We start from the raw sequence: 12,942 nt of genomic DNA on the forward strand, positions 1-12,942 counted from the left end.
CCTGCCCTCACTGCCCCCCTCAACAGCGCGCACCCCTCCCGAGGCCGGCCCGCCCGCCCGCCCGCCCGGCTCCGCACCTCCGTGCGCCAGCACCGCAGCCAGGTTACGGAGCAGCACGTGGAGCTCGGGGTGCTCCACCTGCCTCGCCAGGTCTGAGGCCCTCTGCGCGTGAGCACAGGCCTCGTCGGGGCGGCCCTGCGCATCCAGGCTGGTGGCCAGGTCGCTCAGCAGCACGACGGTCTACACGCGGGGGAAACACAGGCAGCTGCTGCTTGCAAACACCTCCACAGCTCGAGAGTCAGCGCGGAGTCTGACGAGCTGTGGGTACACTGAAGGGGTCGCCTTGCCTGGCAGTCCAGCAAAGGTCAGGGCGTCAGCAAGTCGGGTGCATTGATCATTCCCACTGCACAGCATCAGCCTGACCCTCTGGAAAATGACACAAATCTAGACACTAGGTAACAGGGTGAATATTACTTATGAAGCTAACTAATTATCAAAGGAGAAGCAGCAAATGAATAACAGCAAAAAGAAGTGACAGAATCTGATCCCCTTCTGTTCAAGGTTCAGCACCCCTGAGAAGCCGGCCTCGGAGCCGTACTGTACTACGATGTCGCTCCTGTCCTTCAGGAAGAAGAGGCCCGCCACTGCTCTTGCAAAAGTTCCCACCGAGTCTACACAACGCTGTGGCGCTAAGCGCGGCGGGCCTCACGGCCGCCTCCACTTCAGGCCCCGGTTCTAGCGCCTGGTGATTCGAATTCCATGTCTGTCGTGCTCGCTCTTCTCAGCGCTGCCCCGTGCAGGGGTGCCTCTAAACCCCACTCCTGAGGATAATTCACAGCCCAGCAACTTGCCCTGCTCGTCTGCTCGCAGCCCTGGGGCATGTTCAGTCCGGTTAGAACTTCCATGTCCTAGGCTGGGGGGTACCAAGCATTCACAAAGTGACCCATTTCTTACCTCTTAAGACAAAACAGATGATTTCAATTCAATGTGTTTACCGTTCTAACAGAAGGCTCTGCATGCTGTGCTTAAATTCTATGTCAGTGGTTTTTAATTTTGTTTAATGCAGTCCCACCGTCCTTTTCCCCCTATGTTCCCCTGGCATTTTATCACTGGGGCTCAGGAGGTGAGGATCTGCGTGTGTTAACCTGTTCCTCGTAAGATTTTCATAAGATTCAGTACCTAAAATACCGTGCTGTGCAAACCAATCCTCACGTAAGCCCTGCTGGGCAGACCCAGTAACTCAGCAGCAGCCTCAAATCCTTCTAGAAACAAGCAGTTGGGCGCAGGGGAGGGGTGGTCGGGCACGAGGAGGGGGATGTACCTGGGCCACCTGCTGACTGTCTGTCCCCATTTCTTATTTCTGGATTCTGAAACCTTGTCTTACAGTCCTTCCGTTTTCCTCCCTTACCTGTGGGTGTCTTTCTCCTAGTATTTCTTCAGAAATCTGCAAAGCTTTTTCATACATCCTTTGTGCCTGTGATGGCTGCTTGGAGAACAGAAGGTAGCGGGCATAGCTGTCTAGGCACATGCCCAAGAGGAGGTGGGTGTTGGCTTTCTCTTCCACTAGGAAGGAAATAAGAGCAGTGCTGGGATGTAACAAGTACAGTGCAGAAAGTGAGGCAGAGACGTGGCCAAGCTGCCCTGATCATTTTTCTTATTACCAAGACCCACACTGATTGTTTCATGTCACTAAAGAAGTACTCCTAACCTTATACTTTGCTACACAAAGGTGACAATTCAGGTGGATTAACATCTAAACTGGCTCCTGGACCCACCTGTGTGTGTTGGGGAAGGGGTGGAGCGTCTCCACACCAACAAGCAGTTGGTCACCAGCAGGGTATCTAAGAATCCAAGTAAATTCTGACACCATCCACCCAGAGTCCACAGGCTAACCACCGCCCCCCCCCCCCGATTTCAGACGCAAGTCCGGGTCGTCACCTGTGCTTGTGAACAACTGGCTGTAAATCAGAGGTTCCCCAGGACTCCCTCCCTCGGGTTCAATTAGTTAGCGAGAGTGGCTCACAGATGACTAGATCACCAGGTTATAAAAGGCTGTAACTCGGGAACAGCCAGATGGAAGAGGCACAGGGCAAGGTGTGTGGGAAGGGGCCTGGCGCTTCCCTGCCCTCTCCAGGCGCCACTGCCCCAGCAGCGCCCCAAACCCCATCCTTTGGGATGCTGATAGCGGCTTCATTACAGAGGCTTCATTCATTCATTACAGATGATTCAGTCACTGGCCACTGACTCACTTTCCAGTCCCTCTCCCCTACCCCGGAGGTCGGGGCTGAGACTGAAGGTTCCAACCCTCTCATCTCGTGGTTGGCTCCACCTGCAACCAGCCCATCCTTAGGTGCAGTCCAAGTCACCTCATTAACATAACAAAAGACACTTTAAATCACTCCCAACACCTAGGAAATTCCAAGGATTTGGGAAACTATGAGTAAAGACCAAATATTTTTCGTCATCTGAATGACCAAATACATATTTCTTATAAAACACAATACTGCAATATCCAATTAAATGACGTCTGAGTCCACACTTAGTTTCAAATTTTAATCTAATATTATTTAGCGGAACCAGGTGAAGATAAACTCAAAGAAGAAGTTAACAACAAGAAAAAGTCTAGGGCCAATGAAGAAGTTTTCAGGTATGAAAATAGCTACATACATACAGAAAGGAACCAGAGGACACTCAGAATCCTGAAATGGAAAGTCACGAGCCAAATTTAAAGAACAGCTAATCCATTTTTTGAAGAACAGTAAAAGGCTGCAATGATATGGCACCTCCCAACACACGCAAGAATTGACTACACGACGTCTGAAAAAGAACAAACTTCAAACACCTAATGCCGTGTGAGAAGAACCAGAGAACAGACCTAGGGACCAGTATCTAAAAGCAACCTGCACAAGTAAAGACTCAGGAGAGATGACAGAAAAAAATGTGGCAATGGTGATGAACTAGATCAAAGGAAATTTTGCAAACAGCTCAGCTGAAAGTAAATGTTTACACAAAGGACTTGAAAAAGAGGTTCCCTCAGATAATCTTCTGTAACACCATTATTAGACACCCAAATGAAAGGGTTCAGACAGGTTTCTTTACCAGCAAAGGTATTCACACCAAATACCTTTCCTTCCATATCATCCAAGTTTCAGAAAACTTACAAATGGGATAGAGAATTTAAAGACTATGTTACCAAGTAACAGTATGACCAGTTATTGATGAGACAGTTTACATAAAACAATGCAAATAAGAATACCTACTGAAATAATATCTGAAGGTAAGAGTGAAAAAAAAATGTTTTTCTTCAAGTAGAAATCCAAAGTTATTACTTTGGCCTAGTTATATACAAAGGGTAATGATAATCATTTTCTTAAAATCAAATTAGGAGTAGTTTTAAATAGATCACCTTACAAATTTATTTTCAAAAAATATAGATGAAAATTATTTTTATAAATATAGAAAGTATATATAAGTTTATGGATAAATATAACCAATATAAAAAAGCAAAACGTAAGATGGCACCAAATAAATACCACATGTAAAGATACCATATTTCTCTATTAAAAGGAAATGTTGAAACAAAAAAATATATCTCACTATGAGCACTCTTTTTAAAATGCTGAGCAAAAGCTTATAAAATCAGGAGGAGTTTAAGATCCACACTATTGGGAGATAATGTAATGGACAAAGGTCCAGGTAAAGACAGACAAACCTCTGTGCTCTCTTCACTTACTAACAAAGGTCCAAGGAGATAAGCTATTTGTAACAGACTGAGAATATACAGATACACTAAAATCCATGTTCTTGGAGAACATTTAAAAACAAAAATATTTACCATATACCAAAACTATCACAAAACAATGTATAAATTAATTATTCCAATTCTGGAAACTGTATGTTTCAAACGTGACTACTGACTCATATTTCTGGAATGTGTGTTAATAATTCTCTTTAGATATTTCTACATTAACAAAAGCATGCTCTTTTTACATTTAGAAAATATGTTCAACACTGTAACTCAAAAGTACAAGAATAAAGTGACAATTCTAGTAGAAAATTACCCCTGATATCCGTAATGGAAATTAAACTAGAATGGCAGAAAAGATAGTAAAGCTTTTTAGAAAGAATAACTGATGAGGTAAAATTTTAGCTGTAATATTTTGTCATTGTTAAGAAGAAAATACATTTTAAATTCATAGCACATTCAAATCGTACTAACAAAAAAATGAAAAAAATTTTTAAACAGTATACTTCTCTAAAAATAGGACCAAGGGAGAAATAAAAAGACTCCATAATAAAACCTTTAGCACACTGCCAAGTTAAAAGTTCATACCTTTAGTAAAGTACCAAAAAGAGTTCCTCTTCTAACTAATAACAATTAAAACATGGTTCTTTGAAATATTAATATAAACACTGTTAGAAATTAGACAAGAACAAATCAGATAACCTAATAACAGCTGAGAAATAAACTGGGATCGTTTATACAGAGCTTCCCCCAAAGGATTACTGGAATCTGAGAGGGAGGGAAGCATACTTATTTCTTCAAACTTTAGTTGTAAATAGTTCTTTTTCACAAATTATTCCTAGGAGAAAAAGATGAGCTACCTAAAAGCAGTCTATGAAACAAACAAGATTCATCACAGAAATCTGTACTCAAAATATAAGCAAACTGAATTCTCAAATGCACAAAGGATAAATGCACCAAGCAGTTTTTGTTCCAGGAATACCAAGAATGGCTCAGTCTACTTAACTTATCAGTATATCAAATTAGGCTTGCATAAATGCAGACTAAAAGGAGTTTGGTAAGTTACTGGAACAATTATATGCACTTAGAAAAACAGGAATAGGGACTCCCCATCAGTAAGAAAAAGAGCATCTCGAATTTACGAAAACGTGAGCACAGGCATCTAGTTCCCCCACCCACCACCAATAATAATCTAGGAAAGTCTACAGGGTCTTTGAACCTAAAGGTGTTTGCCACCCATGTTCGAGGAACATCCTAGAATTTCTGCTAAGCTGAATCTCTCATTACCTAACCGACTACCCCATCGGCACTTCCTGAGACCACTAATGGGATCAGTGGAAGGAGTTTTTGGTTCCAGTAACATGACTGATAATCTGAAAACCCTTCTGCTTCAAATATTAGATAAATTATAACAAATATCCTTTTACATGTACAGCTGAGTTCCCGAGAGAAGGAAATCCCAAGGGCCAGAAATCAGAAATAAGCTAAAACCCGAAGTGGAAAGCATGTGTGTTGATGCAGGAGAAGCCCAGTTCTGGTTGGTTCTGTGGGTGGCCTGAGTGTCTCTGAATCCAGAATTGGATTCTTCACCTTGTGCAGAACAGAGAACTAGATGTGAAGCCCCTGCATGAAACCAGGATGTTCCCCAGAGGCTGCAAGAGAAGCCTGAACGGCCAAGCCGGGATCTAGAAGAGAACAGTGACTGCGGGGAAAGCTGTACCACAGGCCTGTGCACACGCAGTGTGATGTCTAGATCTATGCCATCCATTTAGGCTCGGACCCGAGCGCCTGGAAGAAACAAACAAAACCAGCCTGGAGACTCATTTCTCGAACCCCGCTGAAGATGAATTTATAACCCCAAGTAGGTAAGCCTGAAGATGCATCAGAAATGGAAATCAGCAGACAATAAAAAGGAGGTCTTGCCCTCCAGATAACTGAGCGATCCCAGACTATAAGCTAAGTAGGGCCAAATGCTGACTCAGACGCCAGGTATGCTCCACCTCAGAGCCTGGCACCGGCCCCTCCTCTGCCTGTAACTCTCCTCCCTCAGCGATGACCACTTGGCTTACTCCCTCCCATTCTCCAGGTTTCTTACCAGTCGGGCCTTTCCTGACCCCTCTATAAAATACTGTACCGCCCCACCTCTCCCCTAAATACATACTTCCTCATAAAGTTATCTATGTAGCCCTTCATCATCTTTGGATATGTTATTAAGTTAGTGGATAGTGTTTATTGTGTGTTCTTCCTCCACTAGAAATTGAGGAGGCGTCCTTCAGGTTTTATTTACAGCTGTATCTCAGTGCCTAGTAATACGCCTGGCATGTCACAGGCAATTCCATCAGTTATTTCTTGACTGACTGGTTGAATGAACGAACATATATAAAAAGAAATGACTAGAAACGTGAAGGTACTGAACTAAATATGGAAGATACAATAAAACTAAAAGTTTTAATTACAGAAGTAACAACACAACACGGCATATATCTATGAAAGCTCAGTACAGAGATGTCATTACAAACCAGTGAGAAACGGATGCACTAATAAAACAGTCCTGAGCTAAAATCCGTGCTTGATGGAGGGAAAGAATCATATCATTACCTCACACCATATTACAAATAAATTCCATGTAATTGAAGACTAAATGTAAAAAAGCCAAATATTTAGAAGAGACTATCTTTCTGACTTTAGAAGAGTGAAGGATTTTATTAAACAAGACTCAGAAAACACAAACTATAAAGGAAAATATCAAAAGATTCTATTACATTCAATAGAATTAATCATTCAATCTCTGTCAAATGCCCTAAAGTGCAAAGACAAGGTCACAAAGAGATAATGTAACCAACAAAATAGATGCTCAAAAAAAGATGCTCAAAGACATTAAGCTGAGAACTCTTACAAATCATTCAGAAGAAGACAGCGCTTCAAACAAATAAGCAAAGGGGATAAAGAGACAGTTTTCAGAACAGGAAATCTGCATAGCCAATAAATACATGAAAAGATGTTCCATATCTCACTAGTAATCAGAGAAACATACACTGAAGCCACAATGACACTCCATCATATCCACCAGATCATCCAAAAATTTGAGTCCAATAATAAAGATATAGAGCAACAAGAATGCTAACACATTGCCACTGAAAATGTAAACCAGTAAAAGCACACTGATCAGCGGTTTGGTAATGTCTAGTATTTGCACCCCAGCAAGTCCACTCCTAGGTATACCCCTAGGGAACATCCTGCATGTGTGCACAGAGACACAGGTCCAAGCATTATTTTCTACAGCAAAACAGGTAGAACCTACATGTCCATCAACAGGAGGAGTGAGTACATGCCCACAAGGGTGTCAGGGCCACCTCTAGCTGTATCCCTCCTTTCCAGGATGGAAAAAAAGCACAACCTCACCCCTCGCCCCCACCCCAGGGACTAAGTAAAGAAAGTCATCCCTCTGGACAGACAGACACCGTGGCAAGCGAACAGGGCCTTTATGCCAAAAAAACCCTGATGCTTTAAGTATCAATGAGGATAAATCTCTGCAATATGATAAGTGAAAAAATAAACTGCAGAAACAATTGTACAGTATGATGCCATTCATAAAAAGTTTAAAAACATATTAGTCCATAAAAAGTTTAAAAACATAAACATATTGTTTATTGATGTATACAATAAACAGGCATAAGAATGATAAAGACCAAAACCGAGTAAATAGATGGTTTACCTGCTAGTTACATCAAGCAGGAGTACACGGGCTTAAACTCCCCCATCCCTGCCCCAATCTTCACCTGAAGCACATATGGTAAAATACTTAGACTTGACAAAGCTACGGGGAAAGTGTACAGGTGTTTGTTAAAGTCTCCACTCTTTATTTTTGCTTGAAATCTTAAAAAAACAAAACAAAACAAAACAAAAAAACGCACCAGAAGAAGAAAAGGACAGAACTGACTTTTCTGAATAAGTCAATAATATGGAATACACACTGGAAAAATTCCCAAAATACAGACAAGAACCTGAGAGGAGAGAATAAATTTATACTACAGAACAGAGAAGAAAGAGTCCAACATACAGGTAAACGACACTCCTGAATAAAAAACCACAGCAAAGCAGAACTGTAGCAATAATCAAAGGTGCACTACAAAAGCTCAAGAGAACTGGATTTTAAAATGAAGGGTCACCACAGACCAGACAAAATTCATAGAGACCAACCCCCTAACCTTATGCTAAAAAGCTTCTGACACCTACAAAGTAACCAGGCAGGAGAAAACAGGTTATCTACAAAAGAAGGCAGGGCTTCCCTGGTGGTGCAGTGGTTAAGAATCCACCTGCCAATGCAGGGGACACAGGTTCGAGCCCTGGTCCAGGAAGATCCCACATGCCACGGAGCAACTAAGCCCGTGCGCCACAACTACTGAGCCTGCGCTCTAGAGCCCGTGAGCCACAACTACTGAGCCTGTGTGCTGCAACTACTGAAGCCTGTGAGCCTAGAGCCCGAGCTCTGCAACAAGAGAAGCCACCGCAATGAGAAGCCTGCGCACCGCCACAAAGAGTAGCCCCCACTCCCCACAACTAGAGAAAGCCCGCGCGCAGCAACGAAGACCCAACGCAGCCAAAAATAAATAAATAAATAAATTTATTTTAAAAAAAAGAGGGACTTGAAAATATAAGAAATAACAAAAATGGAAAGCTTTTAATGTAAAAAGTTAGACCAAATATCACTTTCAATTCTAACTTTAAATAGGTTTTAAGATTCTCTACCACAAGACAATACTCAGATTAGGTTAAAAAAATCCAAACACAGCCCTCTACAAAACACATACTGAAAACAAAATTACTCAAAAAGTTTAAGAGTAAAATACAGTCAACAATGTAAAACTAAAGTTTGTGACAAATACCTTAAGTAGGAAAAAATCACTTTTCTGATGAAAGGATAATTCACAATGAAGAGATATATATCCGGGGCTCTATACAGCATAGAAATATGTATAAAGGAAGAACTCACAAAAACGAAAGTTCCGTCTAGAACTAGACAGAATCAGAAGAGCTGAACAGCACTGTAACCCAACCAGACCTGACAGATGTCTCCAGAGCACGTCTCCTGGCGGCTAAGGGACATACTCTTCTCAAGCGCATACGCAGCAGTCCCCGGAATAAGCCACGTACCAGGCCATGGAACAAGTCTCAGTAAAATGTAAAAGGACTGAAATAATACAAAGCATGCTCTTTGACCATAATGGAATGAACTTAAAAATCAACAACAGAAGGAAATTTTGGAAATTCACAAATATATGGAAATTAATCAACACACTCCAAAATGTCCAAAAGATCAAAGAAGAAATCACAAAAGAAAAATTTAAAAATATTTTGAGATACATGAAAATAAAAACACAACATACCAAAATTTATGGGATGCAGCTAACACAGTAGAGGGAAATTTATAGCTGTAAATGCTTACATTAGGAAAGATCTTAAATCAACAACCTAATCTTCTACCTAAGAAACTAGCAAAAGAGCAAAATAAACCCCACAGCAAGCAGGAGAGATATAAAAGATTAGAGTGGAAATAAGGGAGGTCGAAAACAACAAAAAAATTAGAGAAAATGTAACCAAAAGGTGGCTCTCTGACAAGGTCAACAAAATCGACAAAAACCAGGAGAAACTATGAATAAAAGAGTCACGAAGGCCCTTCATAATTAAGAGCGGTAAACACAGAGGTGCCAAACCACTTGATAAACCAGGTTAGCAGATGCACCACATTCCAGCAGCCTCCTTCAGGGTCCTCAGTGAGCCCCGGTCTCAGTCCTAGAGCATGCAGTCCCCATAACAACGCTGTGGCACGTTCTGCTGTTTCTTTACTGTACGGATGAGGAGACTGAGGAGGGATGAGTAACTTGTCTAGTCCCACTGCCCTTCCAAGTGGAAAAGCCGGAATTCCAACCAGGCGCCAGACTTCAGGCACTCATGAAACCAAATATGCCACCAGAAATACTTCAACGCTCCAGAAGTGTTTTACTGAAGCTATGAAAATGAATGAAACTCTCATCTCAAGGAGAGGAGGAAGGAATCAGTGGGAAAACTCTCTTAAAAAAAGGAAATAAATCCGCAAAATTAACAACTGGGAAAGGAGTATGACCCTGAATACACAACAGAATGTTGTTAAGTTATGCTTCACAAATGTAATTCCTAAGTTTCTTCCGGGAGAATACAGGTCTCCAAAATTCTTTCACCCATGCATTCACTTATTCAACAGGTATTTATTTAAGCTGTGCTCTTGGCACTGTCCTAGGTACTGAAATCAACTCAAGAAAATGGAAGAAACTTAAATGTATAAGTAACCGAAGAAAGAAGAAAAAAAGCTGCCAGCGAATCAACTCTAAAGGAGATCTGAGCCATGTGCTTTCATAGATCCTACAGCTTCCAAGGACTAGATCACTCCATGTAATACCCCACACCTATTCCAGAAAACACAGAAAGCATGCCAATTCATTTTATCACATTAATACAATCCTGTGATGAGAAGCTCAAGAAATACACTATGGATCTCACAAAATAAATGTGAAAGTCTAAATAAAATATGAGCATTAACTATTACCCAGCAGCATACCAAACAATTAACCAGTTACCGGCAAGCCTGACTTGCTCCACACATTATAATACATCTTCTCACACGGTCTCGCACCAAATCAGATACAAGACAAAGTTGTCCAGCACCACTGTTACTTAATGTTCTGAGGTTATGGCCAATGAACTAAATTTAATAAGGGCAGGGAGTAGGGACACAGAAGTATAACTATCTGAAAAAAGACAATTATCATGACCTCCCAAATCTTTAATCATATATCTGGAAATAGTGTGAATATCAACTCAAAAGCAAATAAGTTTAGTAAGGTGTCCATTTAGAATCAAATGTAACAAAACAGCTGTCAGATCTACCTGAAAAGATCTGTAAGCAGAAGCAGACCACGCCCCCGAATGGGAAGACGGCGTGATGAGAGCAGAGCTGCCGTCGGTCTCAGCCACCTTCCTCACATGATTCAAGTGGACGGGGTTCCGAACCTCTGTTAGGAATGGGTCCTGATCAGTTTTAGCCAATCATGCTAATGCCACTTCTCTTGCCAAGGACGGGGTTAGAAATGCCGTATAACCCAATCTGGCCAGCAAGAAGTAAGCATAAATCTAGGGGGGGGCTTCTAGGAAAAATTACCTTGATTCTAAGAGAAACATGCAAAGTGGACGCTGTCATTTCTGGATGAGATTCCTGGGATCTGACAGTCACCACAAGGAAAGCGTGAAGAGAAAGCCAGCACACTGAGAGTGTCAGTGAGGATGGGGAGACCATACCCCTCAGGACTTCAGGGAGCCATAAAGCACTGCCCCCTTTCACTGAACTGCCAGTCACATGACATAATAGTGTCCTCACTGCTAAACTTAATTTTGTTGAAATTTTTTGCTATTTGTAGTCAAATGCTAACTAAATTCAGATGGCAACCTCCCCAAACTAATTTATAAACAACACAAATCTAACAATTCATTCTCAAAGCACTTTGGGGAGTGAACAAAAAGATCTAAAATTCACATGAAAAATACCTAAAATTCATGTGGAAATTGAGTGAAAACCAAATGGGAAAAAATTTTCGAAAAGAAGTATGTGTGAGACCAGTATCACCATGTAACTCAAATGATATCACCTAATTCAGACAACATATACTGTTACGAGTCATCAGATGAATAAATCAGAATGGAAAACCTTAAAAGAAACCCAAGTATATACTAATTAATATATTATAAGCACATAATGATGATAGATTACTATCTTTAAGAAAGCAGTTACCAGGGACTTCCCCGGTGCCGCAGTGGTTAAGAACCCACCTGCCAATGCAGGGGATACGGGTTCGAGGCCTGGTCCAGGAAGATCCCACATGCCGCGGAGCAACTAAGCCTGTGCGCCACAACTACCAAGCCTGCGCTCTAGAGCCCGTGAGCCACAACTACTGAAGCCCGTGTGCCTAGAGCCCGTGAGCCACAACTACTGAAGCCCGTGTGCCTAGAGCCTGTGCTCCGCAACAAGAGAAGCCACTGCAATGAGCCCATGCACCGCAGCGAAGAGTAGCCCCCACTCACCGCAACTAGAGAAAGCCCGCGCACAGCAATGAAGAACCAACACAGCCAAAAGTAAATAAATAAATAGATAAATAAATAAATTTATTTTTTTAAAAACTGAGAGGGACTATATTTCTTTAGAAAAAAAATTAAATTAAGAACAATGTAGCACATGGGAATTCCCTGGCAGTCCAGTGGTTAGGACTCAGCCCTTTCACTGCCATGGCCCGGGTTCAATCCCCTGGTGGGGGAACTGAGATCCCACAAGCTGTGTGGCCTGGCCGGAAAAAAAAAACAAAACAATGTAACATGTTTTCTTTACTGTATAACTAGTAAAAGGTAAAAATCATGTTTATAATAGAAATTAGTTTGCTCTGACAAGACTCCCTTCACCTAGGAAAAGGAAGTGCTTTCACCATATGCTACTAAATTTTTAAAAAATCAGGTTACAGGGATTCCCTGGTGGCGCAGTGGTTAAGAATCTGCCTGCCAATGCAGGGGACATGGGTTCGAGCCCTGGTGCAGGAAGATCCCACATGCCGCAGAGCAAGTAAGCCCATGCGCCACAACTACTGAGCCTACGCTCTAGAGCCCCCGAGCCACACCTACTGAGCCTACGTGCCACAACTGCTGAGCCCGCACGCCTAGAGCCCGTGCTCTGCAACAAGAGAAGCCACCGCAATGAGAGTCCTGTGCACCACAACAAAGAGTAGCCCCTGCTCGCCGCAACTGGAGAAAGCCCGTGTGCAGCAACGAAGACCCAATGCAGCCAAAAATAAATAAATAAAATAAATTTATTTAAAAAAAGAGACCCAATTTAAAAAACAGAATCAGGTTACAAAGAAGTCATGTACAGTGTGACTCCTCATTTGCTTATTAAAATGTAAATAGCTAGAGGAAAACAAGCCTAGAAAGACATACACCAAAAAATAAACAGGCGTTCTTAATACAATTATGAGTGATCTTTATTTTCTTCTTAATGCTGTCTGAAATTTTCTTCAACACCCTCGTATTGCTTTTGGAGTCAGAAAAGACTGCTTTATACTCTTAAGCAACTGTCTACAGTCAATGTATAAATGAAACATAGCAAGAGTGTGGACAGTTCA

The 12,942-nt window shown here is 41.8% G+C and overlaps 1 protein-coding gene across 8 annotated transcripts in view; it reads right to left on the reverse strand.

Moving 5' to 3' along the window:
• Positions 1-12,942, reverse strand: part of TTC19 (tetratricopeptide repeat domain 19) — a 33,684-nt gene that overhangs the window by 11,307 nt on the left and 9,435 nt on the right. For 7 of the 8 annotated variants that reach the window (XR_014257424.1, XR_014257425.1, XR_014257426.1 and 4 more), the window contains 2 exons: positions 1,409-1,563; positions 78-240 (listed from right to left, as the gene is read on the reverse strand). Coding sequence is in view for 5 of the 8 variants with exons in the window: in XM_082441082.1 (XP_082297208.1) it covers positions 78-240; positions 1,409-1,563 (318 nt within the window). In the remaining 3 variants the exon portion in view is untranslated. Of the gene's footprint in view, positions 1-77; positions 348-1,408; positions 1,564-12,942 lie in introns of those variants that run through there. The other variant, XM_082441084.1, reaches the window with a different exon arrangement.

Source organism: Balaenoptera physalus, assembly GCF_965194825.1.
Source record: "Balaenoptera physalus genome assembly, chromosome: 20".
In the NCBI taxonomy this organism is placed as follows: domain Eukaryota; kingdom Metazoa; phylum Chordata; class Mammalia; order Artiodactyla; family Balaenopteridae; genus Balaenoptera; species Balaenoptera physalus.